Source organism: Harpia harpyja, chromosome 3 (assembly GCF_026419915.1).
Source record: "Harpia harpyja isolate bHarHar1 chromosome 3, bHarHar1 primary haplotype, whole genome shotgun sequence".
NCBI lineage: Eukaryota > Metazoa > Chordata > Aves > Accipitriformes > Accipitridae > Harpia > Harpia harpyja.
In genome coordinates this window covers 22,256,064-22,279,337 of record NC_068942.1, presented here as the reverse complement: position 1 = coordinate 22,279,337, position 23,274 = coordinate 22,256,064, and the positions used below count along the sequence as shown (strand labels likewise).

At 41.8% G+C, this 23,274-nt stretch overlaps 2 protein-coding genes across 10 annotated transcripts in view; one reads left to right on the top strand and one right to left on the bottom strand.

Annotated features, from left to right (window-relative positions):
• The window catches only part of DOP1A (DOP1 leucine zipper like protein A), a 70,313-nt gene extending 58,653 nt beyond the window's left edge, over positions 1–11,660 (top strand). For 4 of the 5 annotated variants that reach the window (XM_052781623.1, XM_052781627.1, XM_052781626.1 and 1 more), the window contains 8 exons: positions 355–416; positions 1,118–1,270; positions 2,467–2,603; positions 3,966–4,021; positions 4,944–5,108; positions 6,715–6,844; positions 8,827–8,886; positions 11,064–11,660. In XM_052781623.1, the coding sequence (XP_052637583.1) occupies positions 355–416; positions 1,118–1,270; positions 2,467–2,603; positions 3,966–4,021; positions 4,944–5,108; positions 6,715–6,844; positions 8,827–8,886; positions 11,064–11,369 (1,069 nt within the window). In that variant the 3' untranslated portion in view covers positions 11,370–11,660. The remainder of the gene's footprint in view (positions 1–354; positions 417–1,117; positions 1,271–2,466; positions 2,604–3,965; positions 4,022–4,943; positions 5,109–6,714; positions 6,845–8,826; positions 8,887–11,063) is intronic. The other variant, XM_052781628.1, reaches the window with a different exon arrangement.
• On the bottom strand, positions 11,653–23,234 carry PGM3 (phosphoglucomutase 3). Of its 5 annotated transcripts, none has more exons than XR_008234344.1 (13): positions 22,624–22,905; positions 22,318–22,523; positions 21,503–21,687; positions 20,940–21,007; positions 20,487–20,620; positions 20,135–20,330; positions 17,473–17,630; positions 16,373–16,456; positions 15,576–15,674; positions 15,128–15,244; positions 14,283–14,405; positions 13,291–13,504; positions 11,653–12,684 (listed from the first exon to the last, which is right to left on the bottom strand). XR_008234344.1 is itself a non-coding variant. In XM_052781633.1 (13 exons), the coding sequence occupies exons 2-13, from the start codon at positions 22,519–22,521 to the stop codon at positions 12,598–12,600; spliced, it is 1,629 nt and encodes a 542-aa protein (XP_052637593.1). In that variant the 5' UTR covers positions 22,522–22,523; positions 23,192–23,234; the 3' UTR covers positions 11,653–12,597. The 5 variants fall into 5 exon arrangements, 4 of the variants coding, with proteins under 4 accessions (XP_052637593.1, XP_052637594.1, XP_052637592.1 ...); XM_052781633.1 differs by lacking the exon at positions 22,624–22,905 and adding an exon at positions 23,192–23,234 and having other exon boundaries at positions 13,291–13,464; XM_052781634.1 differs by lacking the exon at positions 22,624–22,905 and adding an exon at positions 23,033–23,122 and having other exon boundaries at positions 13,291–13,464.
• Between the last annotated feature and the right edge of the window lie 40 nt (positions 23,235–23,274).

Here is a 23,274-nt window from a genome sequence, read left to right as displayed (position 1 = left end):
AGTGCTGCTCTCAATCCACTCACTGCCCAGCCTGTATTTGTGCTTGGGATTGCCCCGACCGATGTGCAGGACCTGGCGCTTGGCCTTGTTGAACTTCATGAAATTCCCATGGGCTCACCTCTCAAGCCTGTCAAGGTCCCTCTGGGTGGCATCCCTTATTTTCTTTGAGAAGGGCGTTCGAAAAATACAGTTACAGTTTCAGATCAAATCGCACCAAGTAAATGGTACTTATGTACAAAAGAGCTTGGATTGGAAGCCTTAGCCTGAATTAGAAAAAAAAGCTCCGTAAATATTTCTGTAAATTCCTGCTTTTTTTCTTGCTTTTCTGATTTGTGTACAATCTTCCTCTTTTAGTTGGAGAGCTATTATGGATAATTTGATGACACATGACAAAACCACATTCAGAGATTTGATGAGTAAGTATTTATTGATGTGGTAGTGACTTTTCTCCGAGGGAAACATTAATGAAAGGGAAAACAAATATCTTGAAGAAAACATTTGTTCAACATTTATTTCAATCTGCTTGATTTATTCAATGTTTTTCATGTTTTCTCCAACTACTTGTTTCTGGAGATCCATAAATAAGATAACTTGAGGTGAGAGAATTTGAGACCAACCTGGCACACAGTGAATTTTGCCTATATGGCAAAGTTGACTGAGCAGAGAGGGTGGGGGTGGTTTTTGTTGGTTTTTTTGGTTTGTTGGTTGGGTTTTTTTGCAGGGGAGGGGGGTGTTTGTTTTTGGTTTGTTGGGGGTTTTTTTGTTTTTTTTTTAAAAGACCTGACACTAACTCTGCTTAAGGAAAAATTGATTCTGCAGTTTCCAAACTTCTGACTGTATCTAAACCTACAAATTTTGTTCAAAAAAAAAAAAAAATGGCTAAACTCCCTACCAAAAGCTCCCAAACCCAGGCACCATTGTGTATGCTTACAAATTTTCTTTCAACATGTATTTTAAATCACTGTGGTTAAAAATACAAATTGCAGAACATGCATCATCTTAACATCTGTTTTTTGAACTACATTAATGCGACGAAAGTAAGAGTTATTTGTGCCTTGAAGTGAAACAGAAGGGAAATTTTGAAGTTTGTCTCTGCACTATGCATTTTCTCTTTCAGCACGAGTGGCTGTGGCTCAGAGCAGTTCTCTCAATCTGTTTGCTAATCGAGACGTAGAGCTGGAACAGCGTGCTATGCTCCTGAAGAGACTGGCTTTCGCAATTTTTAGTAGTGAGATAGACCAATACCAGAAATACCTTCCAGACATACAAGGTCAGTAAAAACATATCATCTAGTGGACTTCTGGACTCCAATGTTAACTAAGCAATGTTTGTATGACAGGGTAACAGTGGGTAAACTTGTCCCATGGAATATTGGTGTGCAGTACCTTTTCCGTGGCTGGATGCAAAGCTTCTGCAGATATTGTTTAAAACGTTTTCAGTCTTAAACAGTTACAAACTACACAGACTTTGTGATTTACCAGTTGACTTTTATCCAGATTATTTCACTGATCTGTCATTTTATACCTTGATCAATGTCCTTGGGTACCTGCAGTGTGCCTTTTGACATGAACATCCAAGCTATAAACACCTATCAATTAGGGATAAATGAAAAGGCTGACCTTGAAGTTTTGAATTCTTGACTGCTCTAGCTGTTTTTTCTGCTGCTCTGTTTATCTGTCCTATTTATCACTGAAGAATATCTCTTCTAGTGACCCTTTACATTACGTGATTGGGAATGGGAGCTGCTTAGTTTTATTCTAAGATTATGCAAATAGTTACAGTAGCAGCTTCTAGATAAATTGTTTTTTAGTGCTACCAAGGTGAACGCTTTGGTCTCTTCCTCTATATGGAAAGTCAATTACATCATCTTTCTTGTTTCATTTGTTCCAGGATTTATTCTTTGAAGTTGTTTGGTTTTTGGTTTTGGGGTTTTTTTTTTTCTCCTCAGTCAAGTCAGTAGCTGGGTTTACTATGTTCAAGATATCGGGTGGTTTTACTGGTCTGGACTGTGAAGTGCATGTGTTGGTTTGACTGAAAAATTTCTTTATGTATCTGCATCTGTATATGTTGAATGCTTAGAGGTGGTTATGGTTAAATAAGAGTGTATCGTCCCTGTGTAATATCCCATGTACCAGGATGATGCAGTCTTTTATTAATAATGATAATATATCCTAGCTGTGATGGGTGAAACTCTGCATAAGATGAACAAAACTCCCAGATGCACTATTGCATTTATGTGTAGAACTTCAATCAAAATATGCAACTGCATTGTTTTGAGGTTTCTTGCTTTTGTTTGTTGCTTGGTAAAAGTGGTTATTTTTTATGTTGACAGAATAAAACCGTAGCAAAGTACTGAAACAGTAATGTGGCAGATTACTTTAAAAGTAAAAATTGAAAGTAAATAAGGAGAAAATGCTAGTTGGAATTATTCTGAACTGAGGAAACCTTCTTGGCTTTTTGTTTCAGAAAGGCTGGTAGAAAGTCTCCGTTTGCCACAGGTGCCCACCCTTCATTCCCAAGTGTTCCTGTTTTTCAGAGTATTGCTTTTAAGAATGTCTCCGCAACACCTTACCTCGCTTTGGCCAACCATGATCACTGAACTGGTGAGTTGCAGTTAGCATTCAGGATTTGGAAGACTGGTGCAAATTTGAGACACAACCTTATTCCTCCTCAACATTTTTAAGAAAATATCTTCTAGATATTGTATATGTAAATGTACAATGGACACAAATTGAAAGCTGACTTATTTTCATAGTCCTGATGTCCATTTTTTGCAACCAAATGGAATATCTGTTGTCTTTATGCTATTTAAGCTGTTCAGATGTCTCCTGTATTAAGTTTGCATTTTCCTTCATTGTTCCCTACTGACTCCTACTTCAATTTCTGCTTACGTATGTGTACCCTCTCCACCATTCCCACTCCTGCTCTGCTCAGTGTTCCCTGTTTCTACTTTCCTGGTCATTCAGCCTTCTCCCTCCAGCAATGAGGATGAGAAGCCACATAAAGAAGGAGTCAGAATCCATGTTGTATTGGCAGTTGATGGTCATTCAGATCACATTGTGGCTGAAATTTTGTAACTATATTTATTCAAGGCCCAACTCAGCTTTCTTCTTTCTCTTGTTTTACTCTGCATAACAAGACAGGATAAACATCTGTCTTCAGAGCTGCTACCTGTGGAGTCTCTGGTGTTGGCTGTTTGACGCGCTCTTTTGGGTTTCAGCTTTGGCAATGGGAATGGAGGAGAGTGGTTGGTGCATCCTGTGGTCCATTTAGCCTGTTAGCCAAGTAGTTCCCAAGGGACTGGCTAACACAGATTGCAAATCAGAATCACTGCCATGACCTTTTTTTTTTCTTTTTTTTTTTTTTTTTGGATCTGTAGGCACCTAACCTAGCCCTTAGTTAACCACAGATCTAAGCAATAGAAGGAGAAAAGCTATATAAAGTATTTTAAAGATCAAGTGCATTGTTTTAGCAATAGATGCATTTAATTTTGAGCCTGTCAATAGCATAAATATTAGGAAACCCATTCTATTTAATGTAACCCTCTGATTCCTGTGCTGTCCCCTGGCCTTTACACAAGCTACCACAGTCCTGGAACTACTTTCAGTGGACAGGACTGTGTTACTTCTGGGAATTCACACCTGAGCTTGACTGCTCCATTACATGATTCTTTATTCTCATTTCCTTTAGGTCTTGCTCTCTAAGGAGTGGATTAGCCTCTGAGAGCTTTCCTGGCCATAAAAGAGACTGTTATGGCCCTTGTGCTACTCAGCCTCTATATAAGGGATGAAAGAGCTTTAGGGTGGCAGTGTCCATTCATGGTTCAGGGAGTTATTTCATCATTCAGGAATGGAAATAAAGCCCCGAAGAGTTCCTCTAAGGCTTATTACTCAGGCCTACCTACAGCATTTCCTGAGTCACAGTCCATTAAAAAATGGTATTAAAATGTAGCATTTGATCTTCAGGTACAAGTGTTTTTACTGATGGAACAGGAGCTCACTGCTGATGAAGACATTTCCAGGTAAACTTACGAACTTCCAGCTTGTTTAACTTGATAACAGTCTCCTGGCATACTGATGGGCAGTTGAGTCATTCTTTAGAATAATTTGTCTTAGAATTGTCAAGCTCAGATGAGAAGGATAAGTAAAGGGTAGTTCAGTCTGCAGTAACAGGGACATACTCTTCAGGACAAAACAAAAAAAATCTCACTGTCTGATTGCTCATAAACCACTAAGGTAAATTATGCTACACAAGTATATTAGTTCTGTCTTCCTGGCTAAAATTATACTGCTTCTGCAATTAAAATATGCATGGCATGACTTTATAGCTTTTCTGTATTGTACACTTACTTCGAATACTACTGATGCACTTTTTTTTTTTTGGTCTAAATAAAAATATGGTTTCTTTCTAGTGTTAGAAAGACATAAAGATGAGGTAGATATTTTTTCTTGTTTTGTTGTCCATTTCTATCCCATCTACCTTCCACACAGTATGATCCGATTTCAGTCAATGCCAGCAGTAAAGGCAGATTTCTCAAAAGAACAGGAGTTATTTGCGCAAGTGTTGTTCTTCACTTTTTTTTTTCCTAGATTCTCTTTGTTCTTTTGAAGAATTTTTCCCTAAAATAAAGTAATGTTGATATGACTGGGAATTTTAAACTTTCTCTTAATTTGGATGTCTGATGGGAATGAGATGCAGTTTAACATGTTTATTATATATTAACATTTTATCATGTATACACACACACACACATATACACATATATATAAACATACAAAACTCCACCCATAGCACAGACTTGCAATGTTCTGGTTTGATTTATGGATTCAGGATTAAGTTGGTAAATAAAGAGTTGTGTGTTTGTAAAGGCAAGTCAGAAAGATGATGTTCCCATAGTGGCAGAAGGCTGTTATAACTCACCTGCCTGGTATAATTTATTTTAGAACTTCTGGCCCATCTGTTGCTGGTCTGGAGACGACGTACACAGGTGGCAATGGTTTCTCCACGTCCTACAATAGCCAGAGATGGTTGAACCTGTACTTGTCCGCTTGCAAATTTTTGGACTTGGCCCTAGCTTTACCATCTGAAAACCTGCCTCAGTTTCAGATGTGAGTAGAAGACACTGTCACTTAAGTTTTCGGATGTTTGTCCATGCTAGTGTATAAAAATCTTCGTTTTCCTATATTTCGTTTCCTTTTCTGGCCTTCACCCAGGGCAGCCCACAGTTCATTCCCTCCCAGTGTCAGAGTGGCCCCCAGAGCAAATGATTCTACACACCAAATGAGTTCAAGCTGGTTTGATTTAGCCTGTGGCAAGAGATTCTCCACACTTGTGAGCTAATCAGTAATAGTTATTTATTCAAGTATTTTATTTTTAAAGTATTTATTATTTAAAGTATTTAGTTGCGGTAATGTCTAAGAACTCAAAATAAACCCACATGTCTCAGTGACTAATGCATGAGATCAGATGACTGTATGTCGTCTCAGCATGACTCACTTATTACTCCTGCATGATCTGTCTGGAAGATGTTGCAACAAACCTGCTTGTGAAGGGGACCCCATAGGTTTTTCTTGGTTGGTGGTGTTCATGTGTGCCAACTGCTTCCTCAGTGCCTCTGCAATCCTGTTTTGTTGGAAAAAAAATGAATGCAAAATAACTGGCATTTGCTGAAGACCATAGAAATGAGAGGCCACCAAGGACAAAACAAAGAATCTCGTCTTCCTTTACACTGTGCAGTGGTGGCTGTGTGAGAGCTGCTGCCCTGGCACAGCTCTGTAGACGTTTGGTCACCTTTAATTATCTTGTTACTTAAAAGATGATCGTGTGGGATAGAGGGTGGAAGGACTTGTACACTGTCAGTTTGTGCCCTGTAGTATTTCTAAATCTAAAGCTAATCTTGAAGGGTTCTTCTTTTTTTTTTTTTTCTTTTTTTTTTTTTTTTTTTTCTGGGGACTTGGCTCATAATTCTTGTTCAGTTCTCCAAGCTGTCCTAATCTCTGTTATTAGCTAACCTGGTTTTATTTAGGTCATTACTGTGCATGTCTGGAAAGACAACAGTCATGCTGAATCACAGTGTCTTTTGTGGTGTTCTCATGGCGGCTTGGATTGAAGTTTTAAGGACAGAAACTTTGATTTCCTTTATAGTTTATAATTTATAATGCAATGCAAGTAGCCAGTCCTTGCAGTGCAGCAAGGTGGGGGGGAGGGGATGGTCCACTCGGTCTCGTTGGCCTATGAGTAGGTAAAATAAATGAGTTTCTGTTATCAACATGGTATAATGATGAGAATATTTTGTGTGTTATAGTATGCATTGCAAATGTGCAGCAAAATGTTTTAAGTAACTTATTTTATAATTCAGAATTGCTTTCAGTTCTCTTGCACACAATGAAGATGTGAATACTACTGTTTTTAGCTTCTCTGCCTTATCTTGCTCTTGGAATCCTTAACTACTTTAAGAAACTCTAAATGAAAAAAGACAATGCTACATTCTTGTCCATGTTACTTCCTGCTTTTCAGAATGTGCCTTTCCTATTCTTTCTTATCAAAGTCTGATGTGTTTTATGTGGGTTGGTTTTGGGTTTGGTTTGTTGTTCCCCCCCCCCCCCCTTTCTTTGATACTTAACTAGATTTCCTCATCCACTCACATTTTTAGATTTAGCAGAAAAGCCTGCATGTTCAGTAAGGATAATGTCTGCTTGTGTTATCTCATGACAGGTATCGTTGGGCTTTTATTCCAGAAGCATCAGATGATTCAGGCTTGGAAGTACGAAGACAGGGTACGCATCAGAGGGAATTCAAACCGTATGTGGTGCGTCTAGCAAAACTGCTGCGAAAAAAAGCAAAGGTATGTTGCTTTCTTCCAGTTTTGCTTCTCCTTGAAAACTGTCATGTACAGTAACATACAGCACTGTTTTGTTTTGGATTTTTTTTTTTTTTAAACGATGAAGAATGGAAAGGAGTTTATCTGGTGTGGGAGATTCCCACTGGAGTAATCTCAAGTCAGCATCAGGCAAAAACCTCATGTAGGTATATAAAACAAAAAACAAAACAAACAGACAAACAAACCCCAAACCAACAGCAAAAAAACCCCAAACCTACTATGGTCAGTGACTTTGGAGTTTCCAATTAACAGTATTGTTTGTATTATTTGAGTAAAAAGTAAAACATGCTTCAGTGTCTTAATACATTTTAACATAAAATCACTTTCAGATAGCCAGTCATATATGTAGATACTAATATAACTAGCTACCTTTTGAAGTAGAAAAGCATTTTTGTTAATAATAATAATCACATTTAAATATTTAGAAAACTGTTGTATTCCTAAAAATGACAGAACCAAGTGTTTTGAGACTCTGTAGAGCCAGGGAGGGCTGGGTTTCTTCCCTGAAGCAGTTACGATGAATGGAAGAGGGCAGAGAGCAGTAGAAACAGTTCTAGGGAAATCTTGGCTGTGCAGTTTGTAGGGTGGGAGCAGAATTAGGGTTGTCATTATGTTGGTGCATGAGTTATATTAAACCCCTAGTTTGGGTGGGGTGGAGCTGATCTGCTAATGAAGCTGGTGGAAGCTGGCCAAGCCCTGTCCCAGGGAGTTTCCTTCTGCTGTTACAAGGTAAGAAAATTGCTGTCAGATGCTTGCTGTTCCTGCTGTGAGGACAGAGCCCCCCCTGGGCAGACACCATACTGGGAAAGGTTGCTGGGTGGGCCAGGGAAACGGGGAAGAAGCTCGAAGCCATATGGGAGAAAGCTTTGAAGTTTCATTCTTGCGTTTCCCTCTAAATAGATAGCATTGTCAGGGCTGAAACACTGTCAGCTTGCTGTAGCTACTGCATTTACAATCTCTAATGAATGTTTTCACTGAGTAAAGAAACTACTACTGACATGCAAGTGGCTACATAAAATTTAGGGATAACTTTGTTGCAGGCAGATCTGAACTATTCAAGCAAGGCTCACAACTACAGGGAGTAAAACGAGTATCTGAAGCACATCTGCATTCTTTATTTTATTGTTTTTTGAACTGAAGATGAGACTAAATTTCTCTTCTCGCATGTATACAGGAATAATCAGTTTTGATTGCCAATCAGGCATAGCCTCTAACCCTGATCTTCAATGTAGGGTGCTATACCTGTTAAAAAGTTGTCACTTTGGAGTTGTCTCACTCCAAATAATCTCTCTGTGTGACTTATAAATTACATAGGGTGCATAAAATATACATGCTGGTAAGTACTGTATGTTGAGATAGATGCCTGAAGTCAGGACTTCTACACAGCATGCTTCAAGAATATAGAAAACTTCCTGGAACTTCTGGAACCCCCTAGTCACGGCAGCAGTTGCACACTGTGAACCATAGCTAGGGGTATGATGATGAGATAAACATGAGGTAATGAATATTGACTTCCAGGCCATTTCTTCTTTGTGCAGAGGAGAATACTGTTGCATATAGCTGCGGGTTTTTCTTAGAAAGTAACTGTTTCTGAGCAAAATGTTCCAGTGGATCTTAATTTTCTTTCAGGGCGCTCTGACTAATGCTCAGATTCATGTAGTATGGTGTTGCTCAGGCTCTGTTGTCTGAAGGAAACGTGCTTAAAAACATCTTTTGGCACTACTGGCAATAAACAGAAGAAGAAACTGGCAGTGCTGTTATTGTCTAATAGTGTCTCGGCCACACTAGCTCCAGAGTCTGCTGTTTCTGGACCACAGACTCTTTGGGGCAGGTGATTTTTCTAGCTGAAGCATGGCACCCAACCAAGCAACTGCACGGCCTTCATGGCAAAGTATTATTTTGATATATGAAATGCAGTCTGAAAGTTCTCCTCTTTCCTTCCACAGGACAAACAGGAGGACTTTAAGACGGTGGTTTTGGAGGGAATGGAGATGGCCAAGCATCAGGTGAGGGTGGCCTTTGATGCTTGAGTTGTGAAACAAGCTCACCATAATAATCCCATCACCTCAAGGCCCTGGGCAGTATTTAGCTTTCAGTAAGAACTGAGAGATCAGTCTTGTTAGAGAATGAAGTTGAGAGATTTTTTCTGAAGTGAAAGAATCATGAGAGCCCTTATTTTTATAGATAACTTAAAAATTTATTTTTAAGTTGATTTCCTACATGAAATAGATTACAAAAAGTTAATGTTAGTTCTAAGAAGAATTATGATTGCAAATCATTATAAAGTTAAATAAGAAAATTATTTCTTAGATGTGAAACACACAATCCCTAATCGGTCTCTGTCAAATTAACTGTTGTTTTAAGTATCTGAGGAATTAGTGGTGTTTGCTTAGCAGATATTGCTGTGAGGAAATGGCTTGGACGGATTGTATTTCATTGCTCAGAGAGAGAATTAGTATTTGCACGTGCACCCCATTTGGTTGGCTGCTGTGTAACACTGACACTTGCTGCGTGCCAGAGGTAGTCTGTGCTCACCGCTGAGTAACACTGAGCACAGTAGAGAACCCGTACTGAAAAGCCTCTCTTCTGTGAATCCAATGTGAAGTTTTTCAAGGAGAAGCTTTAAAAACTAGTAGCTTCATTAAAAGTAGGAGGCATCAACAATTCTTTCTGTGTTGGAATTCAGTCTTCCCTTTGTTCTAGTTCATTACGTGCCTTTCTCTTCTTGAGACTTGTAGAGCTAGAATAGTAATCTCCTGTGATAGGGAGCCTAACTACCAGGTTAAAATACTAAATACATTCCTATTTAATTTTAACCTAATTGGTTTTTGTGAAACGGATGTCATGTAGGCTCCTGAATTGCGGATGATAGTTGCTTCATTTAAAGGGCAAAAACTGTGTTTGCTAAAGTATCATCTCTTGCAGAGAATCTGTTTGCTCAAAGGCTGTGCAGTCAGTAAGCCTTACCTTATGCTCTGCTCCCACTGCTGTTCTTTCCCCTTCATTCTCCTTTCGTTACAAAGCTGGCTCTTCAGGAGCTGTGCAGCCCACCAGGGCAGCGGGGGGGCAGGTGGATCAGGAGGTGGCCCTCCTTGATGTGGCCTTTGTGCTTCTTTTCTCCTTCCTCACAGAATAAAAACCAGTATTGCTGGAACCCAACTTCATGGTAGAAGTTCTCCCATACTGGTTTGTCACTAACAGTCCAAACAAGGTGTTTCTAGTGGTGGTAGTACCTTATTGTCTAGGTTTGAATATGTTTGTTGACTCAAAGGAAAAAAAGGAAATGAGTGAAGAGTACCACCATATAAGCAGCTGGATGTTAGTGCTCAGGTATTTTAGTATTTAAGACAACCCTAAAGAGGGTTACAGCAGTGTACTGACACTGCCTGTGAGTGTCTGGTGCGTGACTGCTGCCTTCGCTGGTGGGGTTCCTGAAATTCTCTCCCTTGAAATCACCCCCGTGAAATGGAAGGTGTGTAACCAAGGTCTTCTGAGAACGTGGAATGAGCGACTGAACCGTTTTCCTTTGAGGAAAACTTCAAGTGTTTGCTCAGAGCCTCCACCTGTGTTATTTCTGATGCTAAAAACAGCACTGCTTTTGCTCTTCCTGAAAACTCTGAACTCTAGCTTCAAAGTGAAAATGCTTCATTTCTATTTTAACTTCCTCTGGGGTTTATTGTCCCTAATGCTGGCAATCGGGTGAAGCAGGACTGTTACCAGAGACCAGCCTGCCTTGGAAAGCAGCTGAAGGAGCACACAGCTTACCCGAGCAGCTGCAGTACTGGCTGTCACCAGCTTGGGCTGTTTGTGTTAGCCAGTGGGATGCTGCACCAGGAGCAGCTCTGCAGGGCAGCCCGCCGGGTGCCAGGGAGGGAGGCTGCCTTGCTTTGGGGCAGCCCTGGCATGAGGCGGGGGACTCGAAGGCCCACCACAGCTTCCCCGTTAGTGTCAGCCGTCCGGCTGCCAGCCCCTGCGCTCCCAGCCACTGCCGCTGCAAAATGCGGTGAGGGGAGGAGGAGGAGGAGATCTGCTTCGAAAGAAGCGCTCCAGCACACAAGTATTTGTTGATGGGGCAAGTATTTTCGGAATATAGAAAAATACTTTACTGGACATTAGTCTTTTACTTTTGCCTGTGCTTTTTCTGTTTTGTCCTGTATTATTTCCCATTTCTCTGTATTTACAGAAAAACCCGGAGGAGGACAGCTCAGGGAAAACACTAAGTTGGGAACCAGGTCACTTGCTTTTAACCATCTACACTGTTCGCAGCATTGAGCAGCTTTTGCCTTTCTTCAATGTACTCAGCCAAGTTTTTAACAGCAAAGTCACAAGCAGATGCGTTGGACACTCAGGGAGCCCTGTCCTTTACCCCAACTGTTTTCCAAGTAAGGACATAAAAATGGAGAACCTCAAGACCTTCTCCAGCAAAGCAAGACAAAAGATAGAAGAAATGGTTGAGAAGGATTTTCTTGAAGGTGTCATAAAAACGTGAACCAAACTGGTACTACTCAGCTTATATGTAGTGTAACTATTTAAATGAAATACTGTATCTTTCCCAGTTGTATAGTATTCTTTTCTTACTTTGTATGTAATGAAATACTTAATGTTGTATTTAAGTTAAATATTTGTAAACAAGAGAAAAGTTCTGGATGTGGCCTGAATCAAGTTTAAATATTGGTGGCTCATATTGATTATGGTGCCTACTATTTACAGTACGTGTTTTGTTGTCTTGAGTTCTGTCTTTAAAAAAATCCTAAAAAATACAAGGTGCACACTTTTTCAACTTGTTTCCAGTTTATTTTTGTCTTTTTTTTTTTTTAATCCATTGGAACTTGTGCTTATTTAGCAATCTGGAAAATGCCATTATGCCAGGAGTTAATACAGGTCTAAAGTGAAAAATAGGTTTGTCAGAGGTAGGTACCCTGAACAGAAATATGTGGAGGAGGATACCTGTGCATTTAAAACACGACATCCTGTTGGTCCGGCCCCTTCACACTGCTGGGAAACAGTCAGGGCCACAGAAGACAATCTTGTCTCTGCCCCTTCCCTCTTAAAAGTGATTATAAATACTATTACTGCAAATTGCTTTCTAAGCAATACTTTTAACTTGATAAAAGTATCTAATGAAGATATTATTGCAATAATATGTTGTTATTTGCAAATGTTCTTTTTCATTATATTGTTTCCCCCTTGAAGTGAGGTGAACTGACTCTCCAGCCCAGTGCCAGCCTCTGCCTTACACGGCCCACAGATGGTTGGGTTACTGTGGGAAGGTGGGGATGATGTTTCTGCAGCTGCTGCGGAGCACAGTCACAACAGAGCTCGAGTCAAAGGCAGTGACCGTAAGCATGCTGAGCGTGGGGGAGTTGGACTTTAGGCACAAGGTGACAATAACCTGTGGAATAAGCTGGGTGGGGGGCAGAATTCCTTCTGGGCATGACCAGGCCACTGACTGGAGAAGCAAGTCACCTCTAAGTCACTTCAGCTTCTGAAGCTGGACAAATGCAGGAAAGGGGGGGAACATTCAGCAGCAAGAGCATCTCATTAAGAGGTAAGTTGCTAACAGAGGTAAAGAATAAGCAGAATAATATGCTGCTCAGTTCTGATTGATCCTTGCTACTCTCAGGAAGGGTCAGGTATGTCCACACTAGCAAATGGTAAAGGAAGTAATATTAAAAAATAAGCCAAGTTATGAACTTTAACTGCAGTTGTGTAGTTTGTTATATAGGCTGGGGCGGTGCTCCTTTTCCACCAGCGAGGTGGTAAACAGCCAGGCTTACTTCATGGGCAAGGGCATCTGCGTTCTCCTGTGGAATGTTTTAAAAGTTAGTTACACTGGTGTCAGCATGAGAAGGTTAGAGCAAATATGTGATATTAAGGCATGCATTTTCCTTCTCTGTCATCCTGAGGTATCTTCTGCCACTGTGGTCATGCTGGCAGAAGAAGGGGGCAGGAGCATGTGAAGGGGGAAGAGCAGGACCACTGCTTTTGCTGTCAATGTAAAATTCACATGTGGACTAATTCTTAACAGCAGCCAAAGCTGTTGGTATTTTTTTTTTATTTTTATTTTGCCTCTTGCAAAATCATGCAGTTATGGGCTGCTTTGGTAACATTCTTAACCTTGACACTTCTCAGAAGGCTGATTTTCTTTTCAAAATCATCCAGTGTCAAATCTGCCTTTATAAACATTTAACTCTTAAAGATAAACATTGAGAACATTACACATCTTTTATAAATAGAAGAAAATCCAAAGAGACTTTTTGTAATCACTAAGTGGGGTTTTTTTCCAAATTTAGCACCTGTTAAGCATGATTAAATGATGAGTATGTAAACATACTTCTCCCTCCATCACCCAATGCTGAGCAGAAGGTTAACATTAACAAAGCCACTTCATATACAAGTTAAGCTCTCACCTGTGTGTCTGCTTCAGCATATATTCTAACTACGTCTTCTGTTCCTGATGGACGGACAAATGCTCGTGACAATTTGTACTTCTTTACAAGTGCATCAATTTTCTCCTGTAGTCCCAGAGGTGTAACCACACACCTTTCTGCATCTGTTGTGACAATAACTTGCCTGTCTGCAACCTGCAGCATCAGAAACAGCCCATTTATTTGTGTGCTGGAGCTGTGTGATGAAAGCAGAATGAAAAAGGTCACAGGTAAGATGGAACTTCAGGTTTTGATGTGTTGTGCTGCCTGAAGAAGAGCTCAGTTTGGGAGTTCCCTGCTTAACTCCAACACTTTGGGATCCCTAGAATCCCTGCTCAGCTACTGCTCAGCACATATTAGCCAAGTCCTGCTTGGTTTGGAAGAAGGGTCAGTCCTGAACTGCCTCCTTGGTCAGCCCCTGAACTGGAGCTGCAGCTTCTGCCAGTAGATTGGAAAGCTTAAACTCTTTCCTCTGGTTAATTTAGAGCCCAGAGCTCCGTTACTGTGTCTAATAGAATGCTACCATGTGGGAGCCTGTTCTGCTCAAGCTCTTTGTCTGAATATTGAAGAAGATAAAGAAGTAAGAGCTTGAATAATCATGTTGTACAAAGGGGCACAGCAAGGAAAATCCAGCTGCCCAGCAGGCAGGGGCCTTAGAGAAATAGGATTTTTCTAGTTTGAAAGTTAAGAAAGAAATTCTAAGGTAAAATTTGGACAGTTTTGCTCAGGTTTTTCCATTTAACATAGTTGGCTAGTGTTTCATCATTTGTGTAAGTTATATTTTCATTTTAGTCCAACTGAAATTCTGGTCTCTCATCTGGACTGTCTCATGGCTTATTTGGCCTACTTCTGCCCTTTAATGGGCTGTTTCAGGTTTAAAATAAAGCTTATCTGAATATATGCAAGGCCAGATATGCTCACAGCAGGGCCCCAAGAGACTGCTGTAACCTGAGCCAGCATGGCATGTAACTCACCTGAACTTTGAGCAGCCGATTTGGAAGGTCAGTGTAGATGGCGTCCCACTGTTGCACAGTCAGACCTTTCAAAGCCAGGATTGCTTCAATAACCAACATGTCTGAGATGGCATCACCAACTGTCTGTTAACAGGAAGGGTTAGGGTTAGGGTTGACTGGAGCAGTCAACAGTGACAAAACGAAGGGGTGATTTGATCAGTAAGCTTCCACCTGAAGAGAGTGAAAATGCAGCCAGGCTGACTTGCCCCTCTCTGTGTAGCTGAGGTTGGTTGGTTTAGTTTGGCAGGGGTGTTTTGTTTTTCCTCCTTACCACGCTGACCCTGTGGTAAGGAGAACAGTGGCATACTTGTACAGCTCTGCCAAGGGCAAGTCCTAGTCCTCACCTTTGTTCTGGGGTCAGGATGCTTAAAGCTGGCCTGTGACGCATGATTTGGTGCTACCACAGATGAATAACATCTGGGCTAAGACAGGGAGTCCCAGGGCTGTGTGGCCATGGGCACTGGAACACTCCCATACTGCATAAGTTAGTGAAAAACATTGGGTGAAAGATGACTGGCTGTTGAATCATGAATAAGTCACATCCTATCACTAGGTTCCCATGCTATCCCACTCCCTCTTTGGGTCCTGAAGCCAGAAGACTGTGCCAGATAACAGCATTCTGCATCCACTCATGAGAAAATATTACATCTTTCTAAAGACTGTTCCTGCCGTTTTCTTCTTGGCCCCTTCTATCATGGCACCCTACTTCCAACTCCAACAGTCCCTGCAAGTAGCCTGACAGTTACTGACAAACAGGGTTAGCCCCGTAACTGTCACCACAGTGATTTGCTTCTCTTGGTTTTTACCTGATTAATCAGGTCAATCATGTTTTCAAGCACCTTTGCTGCTTCTCTTTTTTCATCATCTTTCCCCTCTTTTGCCAGTTGTCTTATTTTAGTTTCAGCAGCTTTACTAAATAATACCTAGAATAAAAAGATGAGAGCTTGTGAAGAGCAGCCCACATCACAAACTAGGATACATGCAGCAGTGAGGAAAAAAACTTTTACCATTTAAGCCCAAATAACCATCATTAACATTTGCTACCATGAATTCCCATCCCCACATAAAACACAGAGGAATTGGTGGCAATGCTATGATAAAGACAGAAGGGGCAAACAAGTCTGTTCTCAAACAAGGAGAGAAATGTCTTGTTTATAAACGTAGGCAGAGTGTGAAAAGACCTCCTTCTCCAGCTAATCCAACTAAAATATTGTACATAACGGCTGATCTTACACGTTGCATGCTCATACTTACTGTACCATGTCCATTTGCCTCAAAATAAACGCCAGCATCAAACTCCTGGGCCTTGTGATGCAAGTGTTTCACTCCTGTTTTGACACAGTGCACAGGTACCTGCAGCCGAAGGATATACAGAGAATGTTTACACTGTTACAGACTCCCCTCAGTAGACAGGAACTAAGCACCAACCTGGGTAGACTGTTAGAAACTAACCTGTGTTTCACAACTACTGACTCCCTAGAGCTAAAATTATCCACTATTTCTGCAGACCCGATTAAAAAGAAGATTTCATTTACTCAAGTGGAAATAAATGCTGATTTTTTTTTTTTTAATAATAAATAAACAAAACCCCAAACCAAGAAAAACCCAGTACAGTTTATGGTTTCAGGGAACATACCACATTTCTATCCAAACTGAAATAATACCTTAGCTCAGTTTCTGTAGTGAACATTTACCCTGTTGCAGAAAACAAAACACCCAGTGTCAAAGTATCAAGGAGCCTTTACTGATTCACATTGTTGCAAAGCCAAAATCCTCAACTTGTTCCAGAAGAAACAAGGGATTTTGCTTAGCTTTTGGCAAACTTCTTTTAAAACTAGTAAAAGCTGGTTAGAACTTGTTCAGCTTTGCTCTCTTGCATCTCCTTTACCACCAAGAATTTAGTCACTGCTGCAGGTTTGAAAGAGTCATTTATTTTAGCCTAGTTTAAGTTTTCCTAGTGATCATATTACAGTAGAATTTATTTTAAAAGTAAACAAATTTGCAGAAAACAACATCTGCAGAAAACTACCAGGAAAAAAAATGGAGAATACCTTTAGTGTTTCCTCAAGGTAGCGTGTCGAACTCCCATTGGCATATGCTGTTTGTACCACTGCCATATGTAAGGTCTCTCCCACCTGAGCAAACAAGGAAGCAAAGTGCTTTACTGTCCGATAGGCACATAGCCAGATGAGTAGGATAAATGGAATGATAATCAGAATTATTAAACGTACATTCTCCTATAGACACTTAAAATTCCTCGGCATTGGGGGAGGCACCAGCTCATAGAGAACTTCTGTGTCTTTAAGACAACACAGACTCTGTTCAAGTCTTTGTATATCATGTTTTTTGTGGCTGGCTTGAAGCAGCTCTCCAAGCTTAGGCTTTCCAAACCCCTTTTTCAGATTCAGCAAGTTCAGTGCACTGGCCAGACAAGTAGCATTACGTGAGGCCATATACACAAGCAGTAAAGTCAAAGCTTCCAGTGCAAAGCAAGCAAAGGCTGGTAGCAAGCACAAGTTCTCACCGGCCACCTTCTCTGCCACAGTGTAAGAAATGAGCTGGTCTCTAAGAAAACAAAACAAGGATACCTTGTCTAGGTTTAGTATCATAGACACCAAGTCTAAGAGGACTTCTGAAAACGAAAAGCTTTTTCTCTCTGTCCCCTGTAGGGAGAGGATGCTATGCAGTAGATATAGATAGTACTTTTGGAGTGCTGAGACATACAAGCCACTCAACTGCCACAACCAAGTTCTCATGCAAATGGAATGCCCAACCTTCACAAAGCTTCACAGAAATGCTGAGGGAAGGACTGAACCCAAAATTAATGAAAAATTAATGAAAGATGCCAAATCAAAGAGAATGGAATATCAATACTTTGTACACTGAAACTGGAAAGTTCCCTCCCACTAAGAAAAGGTTCCAGGTTAAAGTATCAGTGCTCAGATTTTTATTTGGAGTGCGAAAGTCACACCCTTGTAAAAACAACATTTTGGCCATACCAATGAGGTACAGGACTGATCTCTTTTTAATTTGTGTTCACTTTAGGTAGATGTAGAGAGACCGCATACATACAAACTAACACAGCTTCCGTAGACTATTTTTTACACGTTCCAGTTGAAGTATCAGCATTCATTCCATACATTAGAGTTACCTTGGCAAGAAGTTCTTTAAGGAAGATACTAATTAAAGTTGCTATTTTATCTCCATCAATAAGGTGGAAATGGCCAGTTGTGTCCTTATAGTAGTAAACAATTCTATCTGCATCACCATCAAATGAGCAGCATCTCTCGTTGGGCTTCATGTCTAGCCCTAGTGCACACAGAGTTACAAATGCAAGTTAGAGACAGAAAAAGATACAAAATCTTTAAATTAGTCCCAGTGTGGATCTCATGTGGAAATTAAAATTAGCTCTGTGCAGACACCACAGAAAACTAATGCTCTGAAACAGGCATTGCTTTTACTAACAGACTTGCAACAGGGAAGCTGTGTTGAATGGCAACTGAAAAGTGCATATTCAGATCAAAACTATAAATACTAATAGAAAATGCATGTTCTCTAACATTTATTATGCTACACCTTCTCCCCAGATGTGTACGAAAATCAGTCCCAGAACTACTGTGTGTAGTCTCATCTCTAAATTTTTGAAATAAGCACTGAATGTCAGTTATGGCACAAGGTTAAAAACCTTGCAGCAGAAGAACACACACCCCTTTTCTGACACACTTAGTCACCGCAGAGCATATCGAGTCGCACACATCACCCACAGACTGAGGCGAATCGCTTTCCCCCCACTGCACCGCAGAGTGAGCCAGTATTTACAGAGCGACACCCGGGGGCCTGCCTGACACCCGGGCAGGAGCCTGAAGCTGCGAGTGGCAGCCGGCCGACCTCGGTTGGACACTGGGTGCTCGCCCAGACCTCCCTTACTGCTCCTCTGAGCGGGGCCACGGCATGCTGCGCACCCCTGGACGTGGAGGCAAACCACACTCGGGCAGAGGAGGGCTCCAGAGCCATGTCACTGGCGTTTCCCAGCACGTGGCAGGTCCACTGCGCACTCTTGGTTTAACGCTGCTACTTACTTCACCCTCCAAGACACGTAGGAATTAACTGTTTTTCCTTTGCGTCAAAAATGCTTTTCTTCAGGAAATATTTCAGGCCTGTTTAATTTTAATCCGTTCCCACTTGACAGACCTGCACCTCCCCTTTGCTTCCTTTCACACAGGAGACACGCTTTCCTAATGCAAGACAAGCATGCACCCCCATGTCAGCGAAGCCATCACCGAAGTGCAATTAAAACAGGAGGTGGCACATAAACCCTACCATTGAAAAAATCACCCCACTCTGAAGCAACCATCACCAAGATTTCTCAGAGCTGTACAAAAAACATACAAGTGAATCTGCTAGCTATAAAATACCTCACATTTAGTCTGCTTGATATTCAATTGACACAACGATGTATAGAATGCATAAGGAGAACCTGCCTCAAAAAGTTTCCAGGCTTAACACCAATAGAGAAATAGCTAGGAAGCAGTCACCACCTGACACAGCAATGCCACGCAAAAATGAACTGCTCTTTTATTAAGGTACATCTTGCTTTGCTTTAAGATGCCAGCCACGTTAACCTCGGAGTCCATTTCTCAGACTGCAGCTGGCCATTCCCTAGGCTGACTTCAGAGTCCCTCAGGAACTCAGCAGGGAGCTCCAAAGGACACGCTGCTGCATCCTGTAACCCCTTCCTGGAGAAAAACATTTTAGTACACAAGCAGACAGGAAAACTGGCCCACGTTGCTGACACGTCGTCCTTCAGAGCACAGGAAACTATACCCCCAAACTTGCCTGTTTCTTCTCCTGCATGCCTACAGTGATACAGGACAATACATCCCACTGCTGTTGAGGTCCTCAACGTAAAGCATGAGGTAATGGCAACTGCAACATTTAACTATGACCTTAAACAGGAAGCTCTTCCCGCTTAGCACGTCAGAGAAATCAGATAATTCATTTCAGTGAATGATTAGGAAACCACATTTTCTTTTCAGAGCCCACCCCTGCCTGGAAAGGACCAAGGAGTCTCCCCTCAGTCCCAGTTAAAGCCCAGATCCAGACATGACACACAAGCATCCATCCTCGCCAGGAGCTGCCACTGTGCTCCTCCCCCTTCTACATTTCTCCAGCACGTAAGCAGTGTGGCAAGGGTGAAAAGACACCGTACTTTGGTGTTCAGATTTAGCTAGCATTGCAGTGAGCGCACAGTTGTTAAGTGGAGAACCCAGTTTAGCCTCAAAGAACCTAATACCCAAACTAGCCTGCTCCCCTAGTTCAGGGGTTTTCTTTTATGCACTTTGCAGGACATTGGTTGAAATCATTTCCTCACTGGTTTATGTCACTCAGTCAGTCTGCTGGCACCAAGCTGTTAATTATCCTGGCTGTTCCTCAGGAATCCGGAAACATGTCTGCAACCCCAGCCCACAATGTGTTTCTTGATAACACAAAGGGAAGTACAGTAAGTAACAGTAAGCCAGTTCTGACTGATCTTTGGACTCCACCAGCTTAACATTCAGACCGGCTTGTCAAAACATATTTCAGCCAGTGGGAGACATACTGTACTCCTCCAAATGATTTAGACTAACATAAACTAGGGATGTGCCAAACCCAGCAGTACAATTCTCTCTCCATTGTACAAGCGGAACCATTTATGCAGTCACTTAGTAAGAAACAGGGAACGCAGCTTATCCGAAGACGATACGCCATTGCTAGACCCTGCACTTTCAGATCTGGAGAGGAGGTAAAAAGATATAAAACTACTGACTACATACCTCTAGGTGGTTTCTGGTGAACTTTCACAAAATCTGCACCACATAAGTGATTGAGTTTCTCCTTGGTTCCATCATTAAATAGGTGAATTATCACCTCCTTTGGAAAGTAGGGCTCCATTTCTGATAGTTTCAGGGCTCCTATTCCATTGGCACAGTCAATCTTCAGGTGCCTCTGACTCTCCCCAGCGCTGGGAGACTTAGCACAAGGGAAGAAGGGGCAAAGTGAACTCATACCCTAGTGAAACCGCACTGAGAGGCATGCTGAATTCTAAACTTCAGACCCAAACAGGCTAACAAACAGAAGACATTCATTTTGTACATTTGCATGAAGAAGACAACACCCAGTATTCACCTGTTTTATCAGTTCTGTAAAAGCTTTGGATAGTTTTTCGTAATAACCTTCCAGCGTTGCCTTCCCATACTGCCCTTGGGTGTTCTGACAGCAGACCATGTAATGTAGCTGTGGTGTTGTCAACAGACCATAATCTAGCATAAAATAAAAGGCACAATTTTCAGAAATAGAATACTAAATTAATTCCTCCTTAAAAGTTGTACAGTATCTGCTATTCTACAATAAGTAGACAAATGCAGTGCAGAAAACCCATATGTAACTTTTCAAGTTCTGTTATGAAAAGATGAAACCCTTCCCCCCCTCCTTGTGTAAAAGCCACACAGCTGCCCTGAAAGAAGATCATTACAAGCAAAAATGGAAATGGTGTCTGGGCTGCTGCTTTAAGTCTACATAACGGAGTCACATTTATATAAAAACTTGAAATCAGACTAGAATTGGAAAAGTTTAACATACCGTGGTACTGACCACCTAGAACGGAGATACCATCTATTACTGACTGTGAAAGTTTCTCACTGCTTGGCCTGGAAAACAACAAATACAGCTGATAACCTTTGCAGAACACATTTATGTATCGACTTGGGAAGGAAGCACACGAGGGAGAACCTCCTACCCACAGATTTAGATTCAACATGAAGAAATCCATACCTTTTTCTATTGTAGGCACCTCCCAATAAAGCGGTTTGAAAGCCACCACCCCAGAGAATAGCAAAGACAAGCAAACTGCTGAACACACATAGACATCACGCGGTACCCACAAAAAAAGCCCCCAAACCCACAATAAAGCATCCTGTTCAGAAACAGCGCCAGGAAGTTCTCATAACTATCAGGGAAGCTAATACAGGAACAGCATTGGAAAACTTTAGTTTACTGCTATAATGACAAATTAATAGGTAGCAGACTAGGCATAAAAAACCCCCATAATCTGGCTGCAGAAGGCTAAACATCCAAAAGCACCCTTGAACAAAACGTTGGCACTTTAATAAAAGAAGTATACATCTACAGCATTTTGTAATTACCTGGTGTCTCTACCAATAAAAACTAAAGCATCTTTGTGGTGGTTCACTGCTGCTTTTTGGCAGATATCAATTATTACTTTCTGTAATTCTTGCTCCTCTGCATTTGCTAATTGTGTGGCATACTCTTCCCAGGAAGGGTGCAGCATTTCTCCAAGAGGATCAACCAGCTTTACACCATTGTCTTCCTTAGAAGAAAAAAAGAACAAAAGATAGTAAGCCTAAAAGTGGGAAACTTAATAAAATCTCTTCGAAGACAGCTGGCACATGGTTCAATCATATTGCTTCTTTAAATGTGGAGCATTTCTGGGAAGCAAGAGCTTAGCTGATGATTTAAACCTCCAACAAGCACAGATATGTAATGTAACCAGCATATTAAGTAACCAACTTCTTCCCCCTTATAATTTTGGTATGAAATTTATTTTACATTAAAATGACATAAGGGGAGATTCTAATAACCTGGAATGCTCCACAGCTGCAGAAGTCTAAATGCCTGGTTTGTAATTGCTGCACCTCTTTATTTTTTAAACTTGCAGATTTTGCTCAAAGGTTCATCTCTTCTCAAGGGTACTCCTAGCTTGCCAATGTTACAAATTTCCTACATTACAACACTGCCACATGAGAGAAAATGACACTTGTGTGTACAGGGAAAAGTAACTTCACACATGCCAGAGATCACATTTACAAGGAGCAGGCTAAACACATGCTTTAAGCGGGTCCAAGTGTCTTCAGGGTCTGGTCTCTCGGTACCAGAAAGAGCTTTGATTCCAGCAGACTGATCACATCTACTTTCTTTTTAAAGAAAAGGTTGTTCTTACTTCAGGATTGTGAGATGCTGTAACCATGATGCCAATAGTAGATACCATGGCTTTGGACCTGAGAACTGCCAACAAGCCCATGCGGAACATGACGTGATCAAGCTGTTCGGCCTTGGCGCGAAATCCAGCGGTGCCATACTGAAGAGTAAGTCCAGGAGGTTTAGGATGTAACGCTGAGTATTTTTTAAGGGCTTCAGAATCCATTTCTAGAGAAGGAAGTAACACAGAAACAAGTGAGAGAATTCATTATAATTAGTTACATATTTTGCACTTCATTTAATTTTGAAGCCCACAGATATCTTATACCGTTCATATCAAATCCCTCGGTGGGACTGCAAGGGGGACCGCTACCAGAGCGGTCCATGAAGGAGCCTCTACACTCCCAGTACAGCACTAGAAAAACAGAGCTCAACCAGATTTCACCGGATCACAAAGGGATGACGCGATTCAGGTGAGGAAAGCCACGATTCTCAAACGGCTGGATCCAGGGATCCCAACAAAGTTGGCCATTAGCCAGCCGGTGCACTCGGCCACGGCCCCATATATTAACTTTTGAGTTCCAAAGCAGCCTGCCCTCCCTCCTCAAGCCCTTGCAGCCACAGGGAAACCCCCAGCAGCGTCACCTGGATGTCCTCCTCGGATGGCGGCTCTGCTAAGCTGCTCCGTACCGACCCACCGCCCCAACGCCGCCGCTTCCACCCCCGTCCTCAGACACCTGAAGGCGCAGACAGCCGTTGGGCGGGGGGAGGGAAGGAGGGAGGGCCAGCCGGACGCACGCCACCACAAAGCGGCTCCCGCAACCGCCTACCCTGCACGGCTGAAGGGGCCTCGGGGCCCACCCGCGAAGGGCAGGGGCCCACCCGCGACCGCTCACCCTCCGCCGCTGCCGCCGCGCTTCCCCTTCCACAGCCAGAGAGGCCCCGCCCCCAAGCCCCGCCCACCCAATGGCAGCGCGGT

Coding starts and splice junctions, on each gene's coding strand:
- PGM3 (XM_052781631.1), bottom strand. CDS start 22,681: ATGGACCGCTCTGGTAGCGGTCCCCCTTGCAGTCCCACCGAGGGATTT. Junction 21,008..21,502: donor TTTATTGGTAGAGACACCAG/GTAATTACAAAA, acceptor GTTGTTTTCCAG/GCCAAGCAGTGAGAAACTTT. Junction 14,406..15,127: donor TGATTGACCTGATTAATCAG/GTAAAAACCAAG, acceptor TCCTGTTAACAG/ACAGTTGGTGATGCCATCTC.